The sequence below is a fragment of the Stylophora pistillata genome, chromosome 6 (assembly GCF_964205215.1).
Source record: "Stylophora pistillata chromosome 6, jaStyPist1.2, whole genome shotgun sequence".
In the NCBI taxonomy this organism is placed as follows: Eukaryota; Metazoa; Cnidaria; class Anthozoa; order Scleractinia; family Pocilloporidae; genus Stylophora; species Stylophora pistillata.
The window spans coordinates 11,013,515-11,035,684 of NC_142524.1; the positions used below are offsets into that span (position 1 = coordinate 11,013,515).

General features: G+C 40.3%; 1 protein-coding gene across 5 annotated transcripts in view; it reads left to right on the top strand.

Annotated features, from left to right (window-relative positions):
• The window catches only part of LOC111339298 (polycystin-1-like protein 2), a 46,249-nt gene extending 24,479 nt beyond the window's left edge, over positions 1-21,770 (top strand). For 3 of the 5 annotated variants that reach the window (XM_088763451.1, XM_088763450.1, XM_088763449.1), the window contains exons 3-19: positions 211-352; positions 3,254-3,363; positions 3,714-3,772; positions 4,146-4,300; positions 4,551-5,289; positions 5,520-5,978; positions 6,338-6,500; positions 6,781-6,963; positions 9,451-9,513; positions 10,673-10,798; positions 11,005-11,256; positions 11,597-11,851; positions 14,242-15,009; positions 15,310-15,546; positions 15,670-16,935; positions 17,322-17,493; positions 17,858-21,770. In XM_088763451.1, the coding sequence (XP_088619577.1) occupies positions 211-352; positions 3,254-3,363; positions 3,714-3,772; positions 4,146-4,300; positions 4,551-5,289; positions 5,520-5,978; positions 6,338-6,500; positions 6,781-6,963; positions 9,451-9,513; positions 10,673-10,798; positions 11,005-11,256; positions 11,597-11,851; positions 14,242-15,009; positions 15,310-15,546; positions 15,670-16,935; positions 17,322-17,493; positions 17,858-19,881 (7,173 nt within the window). In that variant the 3' untranslated portion in view covers positions 19,882-21,770. The remainder of the gene's footprint in view (positions 1-210; positions 353-3,253; positions 3,364-3,713; positions 3,773-4,145; positions 4,301-4,550; positions 5,290-5,519; positions 5,979-6,337; positions 6,501-6,780; positions 6,964-9,450; positions 9,514-10,672; positions 10,799-11,004; positions 11,257-11,596; positions 11,852-14,241; positions 15,010-15,309; positions 15,547-15,669; positions 16,936-17,321; positions 17,494-17,857) is intronic. The other 2 variants (XM_088763453.1, XM_088763452.1) reach the window with 1 other exon arrangement.
• The last annotated feature ends 400 nt before the right edge of the window (positions 21,771-22,170 follow it).

The window sequence follows — 22,170 nt, forward strand, 5'->3', positions numbered from 1 at the left end:
AAATAGCCCCAGTTCAGTTTTATCCGTGGAAGGTAGAAGACAGCCCTATAAAAATCGGTTTTCTGTGAAACATTGCGATTAGAGAACGTTAATGTATATTTTGAATTTTATTATTCCCTACTTAGATTCTCCCACTTTTCGTTAGTCTGGTTATTTTGAACCTTAGCACACTCTTTACGTTTTCTCGCGTTTCTTACGTTATCTTTCTAGACGTTTACTGGCAACAAGGACAGCAATAGCATTCAACATAACGAGGTTCCATTGCCCACAATTGCAACTTCGATTATGCTCATGGAGTCTGGAGTGCATGAAAACTTTGGAATCAGGATGGAGTTGTTTGGCTGTGAGCCCGGTAGGAGCTATGTAATGATTGAAAATGATGCATATGAATGTGTCACCTCACATCTGAGAGTTTGGTCAATTTATGGTCAGGATATGTTAAGCGTTTCCCAAGGTCTACTTTGGAATTAATTTCATTTTGATACAAAGCTTACATAAAAATCATTCTTCAATATTGCACCACCCTTTGTGCCTTTTCAGGTGACTCAAATTCAAGTCCAGGTTGCAAAAAACACTTTTATAAGCTTTTAGTGAATTTCTCCCACTCAGTGTTCACCAACATAGGGGACACTAAATTTTTTCACAGGGTGCGCCTTGAATTACGTTTCTACGGTATTTGACAGTTAGGCACCAAGCGTCATTTTACAAATTTTAATTTGGTACGAACGATTATGTCATCTTCGTTCTCTCCAATTTTTTTTTTAATAATAAGATTTCTTTCATCGATTCGTTTAGATTGTTTCAAATCATGTAATTTTGACACCATTCCCGCTGACTTTCTCTGCTCGTCCGCTGTTTTCGAAGCAGGGAATAAGAGTATGGTTTGCACGCAACACGTCTTCAGGAAGGCGATCATCACGCAAAACATTTCAAAGCAGCTCTCGTCCTCCTTGGCCTTGGATTTTCCACAGTTGCAAATTATGTTAACCACAACAGTTTCAAATTGTGTCGACTCGGCATTTTATTTATATCACTTAAACTCCTTGTAACAAATGGATCATGGCAAATTAGAAAAAAAAAAAAAACTTAAAAACCGAAAAAAAAAATCGCACATATTCTCAGTTCAAATTTATTTCCTTCAATTCATGTGACTTCTTTTCGTATCTTTCTTTTATTGCCTCTGTGGAGGATTAAATTTTCTATAGAGAATTCACTTCATATGGTCATTGTATTCGGTGGTGTCTTTGCAATTACATTTTCTTATGTCAACTGAGGACTTTTTATATCAGAAAGTCTCCTACCCTACTTATTACACGTCCTTATTGTTATCATTGGTTGGAGTTTGCGAGCGGATTGACCCATCTTGGCCAAAGAATCCGCTTGGGTTACATCGAACCTGCCTCAAACGATAAAAGAAGGCATTCTGTTTTTGTTTTTATCTAACGATATCCTGATAAAAAACCGTGAAGCGGCTTATACAGCAGGTCGCTTGCCGGTGAGATGAATATAATACTCTTTATATCTTTTGTTGGGTTTTAGCTTAAGTGCTTTATCGAAGTTTACAATTTGTTAATTGTATTTTGTTTAATTACACTGTCCACCGAGGGCGATTGTAGTTCTTTACGGGAGTTTGCATACCAAATGTACCTTTGCACATGTATACACTTATCCAATCGGTAAGGATTTGCAATCGCTCTCGATGGTCTCAGTAATTGGACAAATCGTAATTACTCGAATGAAACATCCAAACTAAAGCGTTACAATTGATGTAGAATGTATTAAGATAAAATCTGAATAGATTCTTCACCCAAATCAGCAAAGGGATTATTTTGACCATTTCTCTATTAACTGGCAACGGCTTGAGCTTTTAAAAAACTTTTTTCCATTTGACGATGCTTTTGAAAGAGATTGAGATCGCTGGCAATGGTGCGCGAGAGCCCGAACTACCTGTATAGTTTTTTGGTTGGAAATTGTTGAAAACTCTAAATATAAGTTGTAAATAGTCATCCGTACAGCATTAACCACTTGAAAGCTTTAAGTTGATTTAAGTATGTGTGCAGAATAACTTTTCCTGTACTTTTTCGCATCCAATTGTAATTTGGAGTATATTTTTGTAGAGAAAATATGGGAAAAGTGGCGTAAATCCCACCGTTTCGATCGCACACTTCTCTCATTATTTGCACAAGGTAGAGAGCAACTACTCTATTGTCCAGTGTCCGGTTTAATGTGTTTCATCCATACATATTAGCCAGCCTAAAGCTTCATGAACCCTATCATTTTTTTTTATTGAAAGAAGAATTGAGAAAGCTTCCAACTAAGGCCAGTCGAACATGCTGTCCGTAAGAAAGATACCAAGAAATGTAATTTAAGAGGAAAGGGTGAAGGTAATGTTGCCTCTTAGATATAACCAGGAGTGTAGTTTAGTGAAACTACTTGATACAGCACCAAGTTTGTTACACCTTGCAAAACCATGCTTAGAAAATAAAGTGTTATTGTATGGTTAGCAGGTGAAGGTACTAGAGAAATCGTCGAGGATACATCAATAATTGATTTTGGAATCTGATAAGATATTTTGTCTATTTTCGCTTGTTACATTTGGAAGGCTGATACTCTATTTTGGTTCAGTCACGTACCTTATCCAAGTAAGGCCAATGTCAATGCTGTTGTTTTTCGGGGGTGGGGGGGAGATTTGTGAATTTTCCGAAGGCGTTGTCGGGTATCCGCTTTGAGATTTGCAACAGAGTTACCTGCAAGCCAGTATACCTTATTTATTTCGTTACGGGCTCTGAGTCTTCCCAAAGATTCGAAAGCCAATCCTTCCGATTTCACTCTCAGTATTCTGGCAATGGGCCATAGTGGACTCGTTGCTGAATTAGGATATGTAAAAGGTGTGGCGAAGGTCCTATCTATCCACATAAACCAAGCCTTACTTGTCATTAGACTTGATACGACAAATACAAAGAACAATAACATGCGTTTGGCGGGTATCAAATGGATCTTAAATATTAATTTGAGAGAGTTGGCTGGGTGGTTAGCTAGGATACTAGACTTGTAATCCGGCTGTTAGGACCAGGTAGATGCCTTCGCCATGCCACCATACCATCCAGTGGGTTTGTTCTCCGTGGCCTGAATTTGACTCCCTGCCAGGAAACCGGGTTTCAGTTTGTAAATACATATGTTTTTACCTAGACTATGCTCACCACTGACAAGTGGTCTATGGAGAAATTGAATCGTCAATCGATATGTTTTACAGGTTATTATTTCGTAGTATGGCTCATGCTTGGAGATTTTGGCTTTTCAACAACTTATCTTGATAAGCAAGAAGTGGAATACCAAGGTATAGCTGAGGACGTCGTGGAAGAGGTATGAGATACTTGCGTTATTTTTTTTTAATAGGCTATAAATCCGGTCTCGTGAGTTTAAAAAATGGAGGGCCATTTGCAAGGTTATTTTCTCTTTTCGACAGTTTCCTCATATTTCCTTAAATTTCGAATGAAAGTAAAGTATGAAATGAAAATATAACTCCTGCAACTTTCGAACGGGTTTTGTTTTTTAAGGCCAATTTTTCCATTAATGGAGAACTGGAAAATAAAAAATAAATAATTAAATAAGATATAGTAAAAAAAAGGAAATCTTTGGTAATGCTTGCTATGTAAACATTTCCAGTTTGCGTTTCCTTGTTAGCTAATGGTTTGTTTCCTTTTTCCTCGTAGGTGAAATATGCCCTGAAAAGAAAACCTGGTTTCTTGTCTGCTAGTCTGCTACAGTTTAGGTTGGTTTATTGGTGGCTGTTGACTAATTTAAGTGGCTAGATGTGTTTGAAATCCTTTTAAAAGTCCGGAAATTTTATCTTCGGCCTCCTCCCGAGATTAGTAAGAGACTAGGACCAGGATTCTCAAACTTCAGCTTTACAGACCGACTATTCCGTTCATATTTAGATCTTGTTCCAAACATATTCCCTTTTCTATTTTTTTCTCCTGAAGTCGTTTGACATTCTAGAACAAGGTAACATTTAATTGTACTTCGAAAGTTACTTAAATGTTTTGGTATAAATTGTATAAACATTCGTTGGGATATCCACCTGATACAGACGGTTTCTTGATCTTTCATCTTGGAAGGTCCTCATATTTGAGTTTTTATCTTAGCCCACAGGCTTCCGGCGCTGAGATCAAGCTCAAAGCAGAGTTGAAGATCGAATGCATTGAAGCCAGTGTACACGATATAACAGCTGCTCTGAAAAGTTACATGCAATCTAGCGAGGGGCTGTTCGACAGGGATTACCTCAAACTGCAATACCCTTGTAGGTCAAAACTCAATACTTATGTATGGCTTGATCATGAATGCAAATTAATTTGACTGTCTCTTAACTGTGCTTTGGATGCTCAGAAGAGACATTTGATCATCATTTCCACTGACATTCCGCGTATGGGTGGTCTTACATTACAGTTGTAAAAATGGTGCATTCTTAATTTCGATTAAAATCAAAATTTTGAAAATATGAACGAAATCAACCATCACCATTCTTTCTTATGTTTTATTGTTTTCGGCAGTGGATTATCAGTGTCGACCTCCTGACGTACACATTCATCTAAAAAAATCGCACAAAAACGTAGCAAGGATAACAGCAGTTGATATGTATGTAATCATTGGAGAAGTGACTGCTCACTGCAACACATCGTCTTCGATGCTGCTGTCTTGGGAAAGAAGCGAGGTGAATAAAGAAAGCGGAGCATTCGCCGTGGGTCCACCCTTGGATAAATTTAGAGGCTCTAAGAACCTTACTATTGAACCAAGGACGCTGCCTCCCGGCTTATACTTCATCAGACTAATTGCTGAAATGACTAAGGAGGAAGGTGCTATCGATTCTGATTTTGGTTTTCTAGAAGTGGTGTTACCAGAGATTGTTGCTAAGATTCTTGGGGTAAACAAAGCAGTTAAGGGTACTGGTAAAATTGTTCTAGACGCATCACATTCATATGACCCTTACGAAATGAATATAAAAGACCAGGGATTGGTCTTTACATGGCTCTGCCGAAGGGAGGAAGAGGACTTTTCGAACATTCAGTCGCTTTCAATCGACCAATCCTATGGTAGGGATAAGGTTCTTGGGGGATGCTTTGGTTATGGCGTCGGAAAGTTGAATACGACAGAACCCACGATCGAGATCGATATCAATGGAATGATTTCGCAGAGTAGTTATGTTTTCAAGGTTATTGTTCAGAAAGGTAACAGGAGTTCCTCTGCTAACCATACCCTATTGGTAGAGTCGTCTATTTCCTTTACTATCAGGTGAGTTATTTAAAGGTGTATCTGTTCATTGAGAATGCTTCTAACAGTGACGTAAGGGCGTTCATGCTTTGTACGAGAGACCGTTGATTAGTCTGACACATCGAATTAACGCAGAGGAGCTTCAGGTAGATCCCAGGAAACGAAAGTCATCCTAAGAAGTATATTGCAGGCAGAATTAGATTCCAAGGTGCGATGCGATGATGTTAAATCTTAGATATTCATATTATCAGGTGTAAAATAAACTGCGGGGATAGAGTCACCGCCAATAAGCGAATGGTGATCGAGTCCACATGCACAGGGCTCTCCTGCAGAACAATCAAGTCTTATAACTGGACACTTTACATGATTTATCCGTGGAGCGTTAATGAAACGTGGATGGAGCAAAACTTGGAGGATAAGATACTCACCGAGATAGACAGTCCAAGTCTGATATTCAAAGGCAAATTAAACCAATGGGAGAACTCTTTAATGGATGACGCAACCTACAGGCTAAGAGGCATAGTTCATCTGGCAGATGACACTACGGAAGAAAGCGAGATCGACTTTAAAACCAACTCCGCTCCTTATCTTGGTGATTATGACTTAGGCTGCAAAGTGAGTCCTGATGTGGGGCATGCAGTGACCACAAAGTTTTTCATTTCTTGTGATGGGTGGAAAGATGACGACTTACCTCTCAGTTATGAGTTTAGGTAAGTTGAGTCACTTTGGGCACGAAGCTTATGGTTAAAAAAAATTGAGTTTTATCCCTAAGAAACTGTTCATTTCTTGTTAAGATCTTGTTTTACAAATATTTTCTTTACGCTTTTTGACGTCTTCTGTTGCTGCGGTTTCAAGGAGCACAACCTGACCAAGCGCTAGTTGTAAGTTCCAGTTCAAGTTCCCTTGAGGAGTTAGTGAGTTTTGACTCCTTATAGGTTCTCGTTCAATCTGATTATTGACTGGGAGGTTTACATATGATGGTGTTTACTTGCCTCTGTCAACGTACAACATGACTCAGGTGATTTTCTCTCGCCTCTGTCATTCTCTTTTCTTGCTTTTTTCCCTGTAGCTATCACACAAACACTGGTTCTGTGGTAATGCAGAAAGGACCATCACCGAATGCAACCACGAGACTGCCTCTAGGGAATCCACTGCACCAATACGCGATAGCACTGGAAATACAGATCTTAGACTCACTTGGAGCGAGCACGCTGGATATCCTTGTTGTTACGGTACGTTTCATACTGAAAATTTTGTAGTACATTCGATCTAAATTTTTTGAGGAGAAAGCGCCTCGAATTTTGCTCATCCCTGTGGCATGAAGCGTTTAGACATATATTGCCCCCCCGATGGAAAGTCAGTCTACCGCAGGCTATCCCCCCCCCACTTCAGGAATAAAGTATTTGTTAATAAGGTGGTCGGTAGGCGAAGACTTCCCGTTGCTGTAATCAAACTCCGCACATTTTCAGTTTGTATCATGAATCTATTAAGCAGGACTACTCTACGTTGCAGGTTGAAGCAATGCCCTCCGATGATGTTTCTGGAACGTTGATGAATATGGCCAGTGGGGAAGAAAGCCCTTTGGGAAATCTCCTCAAGTCAGGGAATGTCGATAAAGCCGCCACAATGGCATACGCTGTATTGTCCATGGTAGACACTAGCGAGGGAAAGATGGCGAGCGCTGAAAAGAAGTCTGTAAGTTAACTGTAAAATTGTGAGACTCACCGTTGGTAACATGGTCCTTTCCGCACAAAACACATCTCAGCGAATGCACGAGAAGTCTTCTTTGCACCTCTCAAGCCTTTGAAAATAGAGGATTCGCGCTTTTATGGTATAGGGAATTTTTGCTGAAAGTAGATTTGAAAAAGTTGCAAATTGTGGTTGTTAGGTACACAAACAACAGACGTCTTTCGATATACATGTATCACTGAAGTACTGTTCCAATGCAGTAGACGCGATTAATTTGATGGTTTCTTTGAAGTTCCATTTAATTCAAATACTGCAAGTTTTATAATCTCCTCCTGTTCACATTTCATAGATACGTTTGTCTTCTGAGTTCTTTTTTTCCTGCCAGGTTATTTTCATCTTAGAGTTCTTCATACTCGGCACGACTTCGTCCAATTATATTGTTGTCACTTCAGTCACGTGCGTACTTAAGCACTCAGTCTCTTCTTTCTGTACCTGCTTCTGATTTTCTGACGAATGTTTCCCACAGAAACTTATCAAGGTTCTCCTTCCTCTCTGTTTTAGGCTTACGTTAGAACTGACTGCCATCTCCAGAACTAAACTCGTTATAACAGTGGTCCATCTAGTATTGTAAATTTTAATTTTTTCATTAACTTTACACGATCTCATTTGCCTTTTCTTAACGCTTAAAAGAGATCTGGGTCGGTAGCATATTCGTATACATTGGTCAAGTTGCATCAGCTTTTATTTTAACCTCCTTTAAAGTTGTTACACACTAGGTTTTTAGCACTCAGATAGCTGAATCAAAGAAAACTAAAACAAGCTGCAGAAAGGAGCGAAGAAGCCAAACTAGTGTTTGCCTCTATTTCTGAATTCATCGCCATTCCTGAGTTCATCAGTCTATTACTCTGTGTTTGTCCATCTTTTGGTTGTTCCCCTCCCCCCTTCCTTAAGATTCCCAGTACTTGGTCCACAGTTGAAATGGTAAATAGAAACAATGTATTTTAAGATACCAAACACACACTCCTACAATGTTCACGTAATTTACCCTTTTGAAAACCACACAGTTATTTTAAACGCTTTTCACACTGAGCCCAGGCATACCAACACTGCTAGAAAACCCTAAGCTCCGGGATCCTGGCGTTTAAACTGTGAACGAACTCTCTTGCCAACTTCGCAATTAAAAGGTATGAGGTCACTTTTCGGTAAACCATAGCACAGTGAAAACTGAAAAGACTATATCAAAGGAAGGCTTCTCCAATCCTAAGTTGTGAGGTGTTACATTATGCATGGACCCATATCGAAGTTTCATTCAGCGGGAAAATCTGGTAAAACTATTGAAACTCACTCACGCGATATTGCAGGACTTCATGAGTACTTTTGCAACACATAAAAATAGAATAGAGAAACGTCAATTTTGAAAGCTTTGCATAGCATATCTGAGGACGGAAAAGCCGACAAACTATTTTTTTAAGAGTTAAGCGTATGAAGGCTAATAAGTTAAAAAAAAACTCATCAAAGTGCTAAACAATTCAAATAAGGAAGCAAGTGACATCAATGTTCCTTATTTCTCGAGTTGATTTTGCCCAATACCAACAGGTAATAAGACATTGGACTTAATGGCACTTGTGAAGCCTTAGGCTACAATTAGTTACCCTTTGTGTGAAGTCTTGTTTCCCTTTCCTTTTTTCTTTCTTCATGCTCAGCGGTGTATTAATTTCTTTGATCTGTGTGGCCAAAACTCCTGCTTGTGGTGCTGGACCTTACTAGCTATTTACAATGGACAACCCCTCATGTTTTTGGATAAATGTGTGCCCGTGTCCAACAGCCATCTTTTCATCACGATTTCTCCTCCTTAAGATTTCCATAAGTGTTTTTGGAAAGAGAAAAGTCGCCACCCAAAATTGTCTTCCCTTTTGCCTGGTTCGAAGAATCTTTAAAACTCTGAAATAGCTTTTCTTGAATACTGATCAGCAAAGCTGAGATTGATTCTTGTTCTGATTAAATTAAACGTGAGCACAGTTGACTAAAAATGAAATACCACCAAAGTCGTTAATTTAATCGTTAAATTTAATCGTTCTGATTAAATTAAACGTGACCATAGTTGACTAAAAATGAAATACCGCCAAAGTCGTTAAATAAGCAAAGATGGACAAAATATATGCTGAGGGAGGAAGGGTGGAAAAAGAAAGCAAGAATGGCTTGAGGGTAGTAAAGAGTGATTCTTTAATTTCTTTGATATTTGTATTTACGCTGCGAGAGCTACAGCTCAAGTTTTCTACTTTTAAAAGGCTTTAAGCCGTAGTGATCGCACTAGATGCAAGGCACTGTATCGCACGAAAGTAACTATCACTTCAAACGTTATCATAAGAGACACGAGCGACGCAATTTTTCACACGCACGGTATACACTCACTAAATGTCAACACTTCGAGGGAGCACTGCACTACCATTATCAATCATTTTCGACAATATTATACATCCTTTTAACACACAGGCCATTCTGGTAAGAACGGTTTTACGCTCACAGTTTAATGTCACCAAGAACTCGGTCCGTGATGTAAGTACATGGCGACACATATTGACACACGCGTTAATTTGTCTTTTGTTTTCTTTCCGTTCATCTACTTTGTTTACCCGTTTGTTCACATTCTCATCCCGTTTACTTTTTTTTGTTTTTGTTTTTTTAATTTTTTTCCATTAATCAACCGAAAGGCAATGAAAGCCTTCCTCTGACTGGATGGTATTTAATTCATTACTACAATATTGTGTTCTTTTGTGTTTTGTGTGGTGAAGCTCCTTTTCGACTTATTAAAACATGTTTCTTTTTTTGGTTTTTTGAACAAAACATTTTCTATTGTTTTGTACATGGTCATTGGACATTTTCTATTGTTTTGTGCAGGGTCATTGGCCGTGATAAGCTGAGTTTTTTTTCAGTGGTTTTGTTTTGAGAATCACACTTTTGTCATGGGGCTCCCCGACGGCGACTAACATAACTGCAACAAAAACAAAAGCATCTGCGGCTGACCTCGGGAAATTGTATCATCATATTGTCCAAGCTCTTCATGCGAATTTTAGGAGTGACTGAGGATTGGATTTTCGACAAGGAAAGCCTGAGTCTCAATTGCAAAATGCGATTGAAGATTCGTTGGAATTTCATCGTTTTAAATTGACATTCCAACATTTTGAAATGTCGCAAAAGGACTGAAAATGCAATTTCATGTTACCTGACATCAAATTTTGACTCGAAGTGTGGGTAAGAGTGACAAAATGACCGCAAAACGCTTTTTTATGAGGCTTCTCTTACAACACAAAACCAATTTTGTGACTTTTCCAGCTAGTTTTAAAGTAAGAACAGTTTTCCAATTCCTTTTCCTTCGCCTTCATTGTCAACTTCGTTTCAAAATAAAAGGATGACCCATTGACCATTTCTAACAATCTTCTTTCGATGCCGACTTATCGATTCAGTCAAGTTTTCCTTTCGATTAACCAGTCACTGGGTTCTAATGCGATTGAAATAGGGAAGAAGAGTCAATCACATGGGTAACCCAAAGAATCGTCATCTTGGGGACGGAAGTAGCAGTTAAGGATGGCAGGCTCAAAACGGCCCGTAAGCGTCACGGTCACGGAGGAGAAGCCACGAAGATCCACAAGTTGCGGTGTAGCCCAACTCCTTTACGTTTTGCAATGATTAAGTGGCAATTTTTTTTTGTTCACAGTTAAAAGATGCCATAATCGGGCAGATGTCTAATGTTAAAGTTACCAGCCTTGAACAAGTCACGCAGATGGCAGCAGTGGTTGCCCTTGCAACCGAGCAAAAGGACGAAATCTCAACAAATTCTCAGGTTAGGCTCTTGTCTATTACGCACGTCGCGGCAGTCGTGAAATATATACGCTTTCTTTGATGAGTTTATCAAATATAGATAATTTTTCATCAAGCAATCTGTGTTCTATGGGTTCTCCCAAACACAATATAAGTCACCCTCCCTTGTCTCGGGTCTTTATCTACGTAAGTACTTTTTGCTTGAAAGTTTCCATTTTTCCTGGACAGGAGAACGCCGTAAACCTGTTAGAGAACACGGCTGACTTCGTTTCCTCTCAGCTAAGTTCTGGTACTGCGGATACTGAGGTTCTTCAAAAGGTCGGCGCTAGTCTTCTACATGGCATCTCGAACGTCATGAGCGCAGCATCCACTGGTGCTAAACAAGAGGAGGGAGATGAAAAGGAAGGTGCAAAAAGTGTTTTAACGGAGGAGACCGCCAAGGAAACAAATAAGGATGAGAAGAAAGATAACAAAGATAAGGTACAATGTTTCGTTTACTGCATGATGCTCGCAATTATTAATTGGGAAGCGCGTGATAGGGAAATGGAGGCAGTATCCTGCCTCGGCGTGATAATAATGACAGTTATTTCGTATGCTGATAAAGTTTCTGACTAGTACACGTCTTTTTGGTGGGAAACGTTTTTGTGTTGTAATTTTTCTTCTCACTGGGGTCTAGACACTCAAGATTTCAATTTAGAAGTGTAAAACTACTCTGTGAGTGAACCACCGATATATACTTCAAGCGATTTGAGAAATATTGTTACATTGGAAATTTATATTGAGATGTGTTTTTGAGATTCTGCTGTTTATCACTTTTTAGAGCAAGAAAACAGCTGAAAAAACTCTCAAATTGATGGATAAAGTCGGTTCGAGCTTGTTAGGCACCAAAGCAGTTGGGGAGAAACCGAGCGTCTTTAAAACCAAGTCTTTAGCAATGATGCTGGATAAGCAGGTACCTTCAAAAATTGGCGGCAAAAAACTTGGCGACGGAGAAGGGGAGAGCGGTGTGGCATTACCTTCGGCTACTACCTTGTTTGGAGACCGTGCTGAAACTCTTCCCTCCGTAGATTCGCAGGTAAGTAATGCTCTAAAGATTGTAACGTAGGCATAATGATTTTTATTCGGTAACAGTTGAAACCTGCTTTAATCAGAATGTAATTTCAGGAATAAATGATATATCATTCAGTACACGTCGTTTTGGTGGGAAACGTTTTTGTGTTGTAATTTTTCTTCTCACTGGGGTATAGATTTCAATTTAGAAACGTAAAACCACTCTGTAAGTGCACCACCGATATATACTCCAAGCGTGTATGATCAATCTGTCTTTTAAGGATGGGTTAGTACCTGCCCTTTTTAAGGAGGCGGTTTTATATCCTGTCATCAAAGAGACTCTTTGGACCATGAAAGTTATCAGAACTACAGACCTATCTCAAATCTGCGCTTTGTGTCCAAGGCAACTGAGAAAGTAGTAGCTTTGCGCCTCACTGACCATCTGGACGATAATAATTTGCTTGAAACCTTTCAGTCCGCGTACAAGAATGGACCCAGTACAGAAACAGCTCTTACGCGAATTAATGATGATCTACTAAGGGCGATCGATGAGAATGCTTGTGCCATTCTTGTTCTTTTGGACCTTTCAGCGGCTTTTGACACCGTTGACCATCAAATATTACTCACACGACTTAAGTGTCGCCACGATGTCAAGGGAAATGCACTGGCCTATATGCGCTCTTATCTTTCAAATCGGTTCCAATACGTCAGAGTGGTGAATGATTGTTCATCTAAGCACAAACTGGCCTGTGGTGTTCCACAGGGTTCTGTGTTAGGACCGATTTTGTACTCTATGTACACGGCCCCGATTGCTGATGCCATTAAACGTCACGGTATGAGGTATCATTTCTATACTAATGACAGCAGATATACACGACATTCAACCCCTCAGATGTTTTACAGTCCAAATCACTAAGATGTCCAACTATGGATGGTTGCGAACAAGCTTAAGCTCAACGGGGATAAGACGGAGCTCCTTATCCTGACTGCTCGCCATCGTCCTCAACCTCCACTAGATTCGATCAAGATCGGAGCTGACATTATTGAAGCAAGTAAATCTGCCAAGAACATTGGTGTTTGGCTTGATAGTGTGCTTTCTATGGATGAACAAATAAATAACATCTGTAAAACTGCTTTTTTCCACCTTCTAATCGTAGCTAAAATTAGAAAGTTCCTTTCGCATCGTCAATGTGAAATACTTATTCATACCTTTATTTCGTCGAAGTTGGATTATTCTAACGTTCTTCTATCTGGCCTTCAGCAGTCACAAATTAATAGACTACAACATGTACAAAATTCAGCTGCCCGCCTGCTTACAGCCACCAGCAGATATGATCACGTTACGCCTCTACTTAGAAGCCTACACTGGCTGCCTGTGTCCGCCCCTATTTTAAGATATTTCTTCTCGTTTTTAAAGTATTAAGTGGTCTGATTCCTCTGTATCTTAGTGTACTGTTAAGACCGTACATTCCTTTGTGTCCAAGGCAACTGAGAAAGCAGTAGCTTTGCGCCTCACTGACCATCTGGACGATAATAATTTGCTTGAAACTTTTCAGTCCGCATACAAGAATGGACTCAGTACAGAAACAGCTCTTACGCGAATTAATGATGATCTACTAAGGGCGATCGATGAGAATGCTTGTGTCATTCTTGTTCATTTGGACCTTTCAGCGGCTTTTGACACCGTTGACCATCAAATATTACTCCCACGACTTAAGTGTCGCCACGATGTCAAGGGAAATGCACTGGCCTGGATGCGCTCTTATCTTTCAAATCGGTTCCAATATGTCAGAGTGGCTCTTAATGGTACCTAATGGCTCTTAATGGCTCTTAATGGTACCTAAATGCAATCTTAAAATATATGGATATAGAGCTTTCTCTCATAGAGCTCCTACTCTGTGGAGCGCCTTGCCATATTAGGCAAGTGGACCTTTTAACAACATTTAAGTCTAAACTTAAAACCCATTTATTTAGGCAGTTGTAGTTTTTGCTTTCATCGATTTTTCACTAGTTTTTTAATTCACTTTAATTCTTAATTGATTATATTTTTTTATCACGGTCATTGTAAAGCGCCGCCCAATCTTTGAGAAGCGTTGCGCTACATAAGCTATGTATTGTATTGTCGAATTAATTTGATGGCCTGCTCCCAGTTGGCTTGTTAGCTCAATTGGTAGAGCGCTGCACTAGTATCGCAGAGGTCAGTGGTTCGAATCCCGTACAGGCCTGAAATTTTTTTCAGGTCTGATTTTCACTATTGCTCAAATAGTGCTTTACTGCGAAGGATCGTGCTCATATACGTATTGTATTGTATATATCTACAGACAATCGCTGTACAATTACGGGCTCAAGCCTTGTTTTTTGTCATGTATGTAAGGTTTCTTTCTTGTCTAACGGTAGAAACTGAATTTTTCCCAGATGCTTTCCTTCACGGAAAATCCTTATACTTGGGATGCAAGCTCTAACAACATCAAGTCTTCGGTGATTGATTTCTCTTTGAAGGCTGCCGACGGAAGTGCATTAGAAGTGTCTGGTCTTCCGGAACCGGTAGAGCTCTTCATACCTCAGACAGAGGGCAGTGAAAACAAAGGCAACGAGACAGCGGCAGTATATTTTGCCAAACCAAGCGATGGCTTCAACAACTTACGTTTTCATAAGGTGGTGGTTCCATCAGCAAGTTCTTCCATGATCGTCGAAGTGAAACCGGAAGACGGAGTCTCCCTGGAGATCTTCGTCAGGCCCAAAACCAAACCAACAATAACAGAGTACAGTTTCAGTGTGATTCTCCCCAAAATCGAGTTCTGCAACTTGACGAACGCCACCTTAAACTGTAGCTCAGAAGCGTATAGATTCAGCATAAGCAGTGCTCTGACTGATCACGTGGGGTTACATTATGTGGGGATCCGATACCCAAGACCAGAAAGTGACCCTACGTCGTCCTCAAAGGTTGAAGTTCAAATTGTAGCGGAACGTGTTAGAAGAGGATGTGAGAGTCACGGCGGCAGGCAAAAGCGGTCTTGCGTTGGTGTTAAGACTCCCCCGACCACCCCTCCCCCGGCAAAACTTCAGATACTGGTACCAAAGTATAACGCAAGTACAGACGTCAATTATACGATGTCCGTAGCGGCTACGTCCTGTTTGTATTGGTCTGAAACAAAGCAGACTTGGACAGATGATGGCTGCAAGGTAAGTGTGATCGTAACCATACGAAAAGGAATACAAGATAAACTGAAGTTGAAGTGTTTGTTGCGACAATTGATGTCTAGTAAAATGGTCTATTTCTTCGTTAAATTTGGTGTGAGGGAGTGTGGCTTTTCCCAGGACAAACCAAAAGATAAGTATTTTTTTTTTAATTTTGACTACTTTCCTATGAATTCTGTGCTTCGTTCCAAATAATCCAAACCAAACCATGAAAACAAAACCAATTAAAAGACTAAAAAATTCCAGCTCTTTCTTCTGTCTTTCGTTTTGTTATGTTTTCTGTAGGTGGGACCTAAGACGGTTGCCAGCAATCTTCACTGTCTCTGTACCCATCTATCTGCTTTTGGTGGGGATTTCTTCGTTGCACCGAATCCTATTGATTTTGACGAGGTCTGGGCCGAATTTGGCAATTTGGCGGAAAGTGGAAACTTTGTAGTACTTGTCACAGTTTGTTCCATATTCGGACTTTACTTTGTGGGACTCGTGTTTGCTAGAAAAGCAGACAAAAAAGATGAAAAGAAGGTGAGTTACGCTAAATGCAAAGACTCCTTTAACCGTTTAACGTAGGTCCTGATCACGGTAAGGGAGTATTTAAGTGGTTCATCAAAACACGACAAATATTCAAGTATAAAACTCATTTTTCAGGTCGTGGCTAATGTGTATTTGACTGATTATATTGAAGACGGGTATCTCTATGAAATCTCCGTTCAGACCGGAATGTGGAAAGGCTACGGGACAACTGCTAACATTGGCTTGATCATTTTTGGAGAACACGACACCACTCCTCCCTTACCATTGTCGGATCCAGAAATGAATAAAATTTTCTTCGCCCGGGGTAGTATCAACAATTTCACCCTCTCTGTGCCAGAATCGCTTGGTAACTTGGTGAAGATTAAGATTTGGCACGACAACAGCGGCAGGAGTCCTGCTTGGTTCTTCCAACAGGTGCAGATCGTCGATGCACAAACCGGCGATAAGTGGCATTTCCTTGGTAATCGCTGGTTGGCTGTTGAAAAAGGGAGCGGTCAGATAGAACTAGAACTTAAAGCAGCCGACAAAAAAGAACTTGCTGGATTTAGAAATTTATTTTATTCGAGGACCGCGCGGAGCCTGGGTGACGGTCATTTGTGGTTGTCAGTTTTCACCAGGCCTCCACATAACACGTTCACTCGTTGCCAGCGTCTTACGTGTTGCTTGTCGATTTTATTCGCTACTCTTGTAACGAACGCCATGTTTTATCAATTTGATAAAGCGCCAGGAGACACTTTCCAAATTGGGCCATTAAAGTTAAGTTGGATACAGATCAAGATCGGTATACAAAGCAGTATCATCGCCATTCCAGTAAACGTGTTAGTCGTTACGATCTTTAAGAGCATTAAACATCCCCTTCCCGTAGATGCCCGAGGATCCAACAAGAAAGTACCCGGCTGCCTTCCTCATTTTTTCGTGTACGTAGGTTGGACTCTGTGCCTACTCACCTCCTTGGCAGCAGGTGCTTTCACCGTATTTTACAGCTTGATGTGGGGAGCTGAAACATCCAACAAATGGCTCACATCAATCATGATTTCATTCTTTCAAGATGTCATAGTCACGCAGCCAATCAAAGTTGTCTTGATTGCATCTTTACTATCGCTGATCATAAAAAAGCCTCCAGAGCAGGAAGAGGTAATTGGTTCATCTATGTCCAGAAGCAGTGGAAAAGACAGCCAGGTAGCCGCACCTCATGGTGAAGCGCTCAGAAAAGCGCGTGAATTCCAGACTAAAGTGTTGGAAATGTTCAGGACGATCATAGAAATGGTGTTTTTCTTTTTGTTCATCGCTTTTCTAATGGTGGTGTGTTATGGCAATAGAAAACCTACAAGATTCATGCTGACTACAGAGTTGGAAAAACGGTTCAGCGGATTTGATAAGGTTTGAAATAATTTAAAACCCATAAACAAACCCGTAAACATATGAGCTAGTTTACCTTGAGCGAAAACAGACCTCCAATATTCCTTTTATTTGAATTTCTTGCCAGGGGTAGTAGACCAAGAGCTGCCAGTGAGACTCTAACGGTCCTCTTAAGTGTTTTCTTGCCTTTTGTGTGGTTGGAAATTATCGCACGCGAATTAACAGCGTTACTCCATATCAGATATGGGCAATTCCAAAAGAAAAGAAAAAACAGGGAAATAGAGCATCTGGTTGAACATGGGTGTCTTTCGGCGGGCCTTCGGAAGCGCGCTATACTACTATCTATCTAGTGACGCGGTCAAGCAATTTCTGAGTGATTTTAAGCATTGTTTTTGTTTTCCCTTTAGATGCATAGCCCGGACACCTTCTGGACATGGACAAGAACAATATTAGTCCCAGGACTGTACAATGTGGCGTGGTATAATGGTAACCCGTTTGAGTATGAAGAGGGGTTCATCAGCAGCAGAGAAGCCTTTATGGTGGGGATGCCGCGATTGAGACAAGCTCGCATAAAGCCAGGTGAGAATTGTTAACCATAGGTTGCAGGTCAGGCCTCAGGTTGACTTCACCCTAACGTCCTCTACTTAACCCCGCAATGCTTTCATTATCTATCTTCCAACACAGTCCATTGCTCGTGCCCTATTCTAGGAGGCTACGCTAACGCCCTCTCTGGCAAACCTGTCTATATCAGTCATATAAGTTATTCTAGGACGCAACATGGCGGCGACGTTTGAGACCATTATTCAAAGGGCTCATTGATATATTCAACGATTCTGTGCTGTTCCGGTTCCTTTTCTTTTCGCGTTTTGTCCCTTTTGCGTCGAAGTTCATCTTTATACATTTGAAGTTGTATCACCACTAATGTCCATATCTTTTTATACAGACGAAAGATGTGCAATGGAGCTCAACCAACCAGAATTGGCGCACCAGTTCGGTCGTTGCCTTTCTGTGTATGTAGACAAGGTTGCAGACTCTACCCTTTTTAATCAGCCAGGTTGGCTTCCAGTTCGCAACGCCAGTGAAGCTCTCTCCAAGTTTCAGCTGTTCGACATGTGCCCCCGGCCTTGGCGTTATCGCACGGCAGAGAATTTAACGACTCTCTCTATGGAGGGTCTTCAGTCCTCATATGGAGGTGGCGGTTTCGTCGCCGATCTCGGTTACAACGCCAAGTCTGCTCTCGAGGTGTTGGATGACTTGCAGAAAAATAACTGGATAAACGACTTAACAGCAGCAGTCTTCGTTGAATTTACAATTCACGAACCAGCGACCGCCTTATTTAGTGTCGTGAAATACGTGTTTGAGCGTTTGCCAACAGGTGGTTATAACACAGTGAGAAGTATCAAAACGTTGACGTTGTACGCTTCACCTGATTCTGCGTTTGGTCCTTTTTATCAGCTTTGTCAGCTGCTTCTTATGTTGATCATTCTGTTCTTCTTTTTCGCTGAAATCGGTAAAATTTATCGCCAAAAATGTGGATATTTTAAGTTGTTCTGGAACTGGATGGAACTTCTGCAGATCTTTGGTGCAGTTGCCGCTATTGTTATGTTCTTCTTTAAGGAAATGTACACCAGTAGATATGTCAAACGCGTGCAAAATAATCCTTTCGAGACTTCGAGTACTGATTACATCGTACTATGGTCCGAACTTGAAATTTACCTGTTGGCTTTTGTGATTTTTATCGTGACCATGAAATTTCTGAGACTAATTCGGTTCAATCGTCACATTTGCCAAATGATTGCCACCATACAACGCTCTGTTAATCATCTGTTTTCGTTTTTCGTTGTGTTCGTTGCAATCATTCTCGCATATACACAACTCGGATTACTTGTTTTTGGAGCCGCCGTTCCTGCCTACTCCTCCTTCTTTCAAGCTATGCGTGCCGTCTGCCAGATGATCCTCGGGGGCGAGTCTCACTTTCATGAGCTTAAAGCGACTAGTAGGTTCGTTGGACCGCTTTTTGTGTTTTGTTACATGCTGAGCATGTCTATGATCATGTTGAACATGTTCCTTGCTATACTCAATGACTCCTACGAAGAGGTCAAAGATGTACAGGGGGACAGTTTTGAGGACGCGGAGCTCGGTGAGTTCATGAAAACTTACTTTGTGACACGGGTCGGCTACTTTTGTGATGAGTTAACTGCTTACTTCAAGAAAATGATGAACTTTGCGCAAGCAAGGACAAGGCCTGAGATTCATGATGTTGAGAGTTATGTTAAAGTTCCAACTGATTCAGTCGACAGAATCGACAAAGTTGATGACATTGATATGGGTGATGACAGTGTTAAATTAGCAAAAATCGTTTCAATGGAAGATCTTAGTGACAGTGAAGATGATATATTTGAGGGTCTGGAAGATGTAAAGAGTTGTATATCTGATATTAACGAAGAACTGCGACGTTCAATTTCTCCCCTTGGGTCCGATTCAAGCCTTAAGACTCTCAACAAAGATCTCAAATGCTCGTGCGAGGACAGCAATTTCCAATACTTTGGCAACATCTGGGACCGACAGTACGATCCTAATGATCGTTTCCGTAGAAGGAGAACTCCATACACGGAGCCTTTGCTAGCTGAGATTCCAATGGATCATCTCAAGGACCTACATCTGAGTGGCGAGGGTGGAAGTAATAACAATGATAGAAACGGTTATCCATACTTCACAAACATCTGGGATAGACTTATAGATCCAAACGATCGCTTCCGCAGGAGAAGAAGACTGAGAACTCCACATCGACAGTCTCTGTTAGACGATCATTTGCAGGATCAAACAGAGGAAGTAGATCTCGGGGTAGGTGAGGATGGCGATAGTTTTGAACGAGTGAGGCTTGAGGAGCATTCGACGCCTGAGGTAATGTCAAACAGCACTACGAACAGTAATCTGTTAGATGATGTTCAAGAAAGTTTTGTGTGAAGGCCATGATCTCGGCATCTATTTGATTTATCGTTCGATGACAAGCTAAGGCAATATCGACAAAGCCAAAACTCTACCAGAAAGATAGTGTGTAAGAAAGTTTCGTGTGAAAGCCATGATCTCGGCATATATTCGATCGAACGTTGACAAGCTAAGGCAGTGTTGACAAAACCAAAACTGAACCAGAAACAGAGTTTGTTTAGTTATTACAAATGTGTAAAAATCTTATCTTACGTCTATTGGGCTTAAGTACCAATGCGAACCTAAGCGTTCCTACCGCATGAAGCCCTTTAAAACTTCACAGTTAGGAAATTTCTCCAAAATGACGGCCGGAAATTAAAGTAATTGAATATCTTGATACACATTGGTTAGGTGAAATTTCATTAAGTCAGCTGATCTTTCGACAGACAAAACGTAATTTTCAAGTTTATACATGAGGAAATAATACAGTCAAAAGTCTTTTGGGTATGGGGGATTCAAATTTTCAGTGCAGACTATTTTAACCATGTACTCACCACTATCAATATCCCATAATTGACTTATTTCGGTCGCCATTTTAACGAGTATTCTCCCATTGAAGCAATACATGTAAGAAAATAAGAAAAATTTCATTAGAGGACTGGCGGTAAAATTGATGCTTCTAGGAGTAGGAACAACGATTCGTGAATGAAACTTGAGACAATTTGTTAGAGCTTTTAGAGTGATCATCGATTGAGTGAAGAAAACCAAAACCATAGTAATCGACACAAAAGGAAGAAAGGCAGGGAGTCGTTCCACAAAGTTAATACAATATAATTTGCATGATCTAACTAGTCTAATTTATGCAGCGCGAAATTGACAGTTTAGTTGTTGCGTAGAAGGGCTTTGCTTCTGTGGCGGCAAGAAGACACGAGTTCATTACGTTTGTTTAGTGTTGATAGTTCGGGCCGGCAGATGATTAGGAATTTTTCTTTGAGGCAGAGGTTACATCTTTTACTTGAGCTGTTGTACGGTGAGTGCGATGAGAGAATGCGCCAGGAAATAAAGTGATCGATGTTGTTGTCTTTGAGGGTCCAGATGTGCTTGCTGAGTTCGGTAGAGTTTTTGTGTTTAGCGTGGCGGAATGATGCGGTGTGGTTTCTGTATCGGTATCATTCTCTGTGAGAATGACTTCAAAACAAGATACAGAAACCACACCGCATCATTCCGCCACGCTAAACACAGAAACTCTACCGAACTCAGCAAGCACATCTGGACCCTCAAAGACAACAACATCGATCACTTTATTTCCTGGCGCATTCTCTCATCGCACTCACCGTACAACAGCTCAAGTAAAAGATGTAACCTCTGCCTCAAAGAAAAATTCCTAATCATCTGCCGGCCCGAACTATCAACACTAAACAAACGTAATGAACTCGTGTCTTCTTGCCGCCACAGAAGCAAAGCCCTTCTACGCAACAACTAAACTGTCAATTTCGCGCTGCATAAATTAGACTAGTTAGATCATGCAAATTATATTGTATATAAGCAATGGTAAAGTTTATTCTCATTAAATCCCCTGATGAGTGGGCGACCACGAAACAGGCTTGTAGGGATGAACTTGTAGTTTACTTGTCTTTTTCCTCCCACAATATATACTTTGCTCTACTTCTATGTATTGAGCACTGTTCTACGAAAATCAAGTCACACTTTAAATATATATATATATATATCTAAAGGGAACTTATTGCTGGACTCAAGTGATTATTTAGTGGAATAGACTGATTTCTTGTAGATCGCTCGATATTTTGAGAACTATATCTACTTTGTTTTTATAAAATCCTTTTGATTGTCCATCGGGATGCGTTAAATAAAGTTTACTTTTATACTGTAAAAACGTTCTTGAAAAAAATAAATTTAAACTTACCATTCGTTGTATACTCTTTGAAGAGAAGGGGGATAGAATATCGGCTTTTGCTTTCATGATCAGTTAGAGACTTGAATAAATTGTCAATTTTTTCATCTGTGTGTCCTTTTGATTTTTAAATTCTCACGATACTTAGGGTTATTTTGAGGTAAAGAACGCATATAAGATTTATGTACCCTGAACGCAGCCCAAAGAGAATGAATTATACTTCCCCCGCGGCCTGGTTGTTTGAAGGCTGGCTTCGAGTGCCAGGTAGCGTCAACCCAAAGTTAAGTTTTAATGTGGATTTCTTCATTCCGTTGTTTAAGAGCTTTTTTGAGACAATTTTTAGTACTCTTATTAGCACATTTATTTCTAGACAAAAGGACTTGTATTGGGTTCTCTAAACAGCTTTCCAAGCTGTG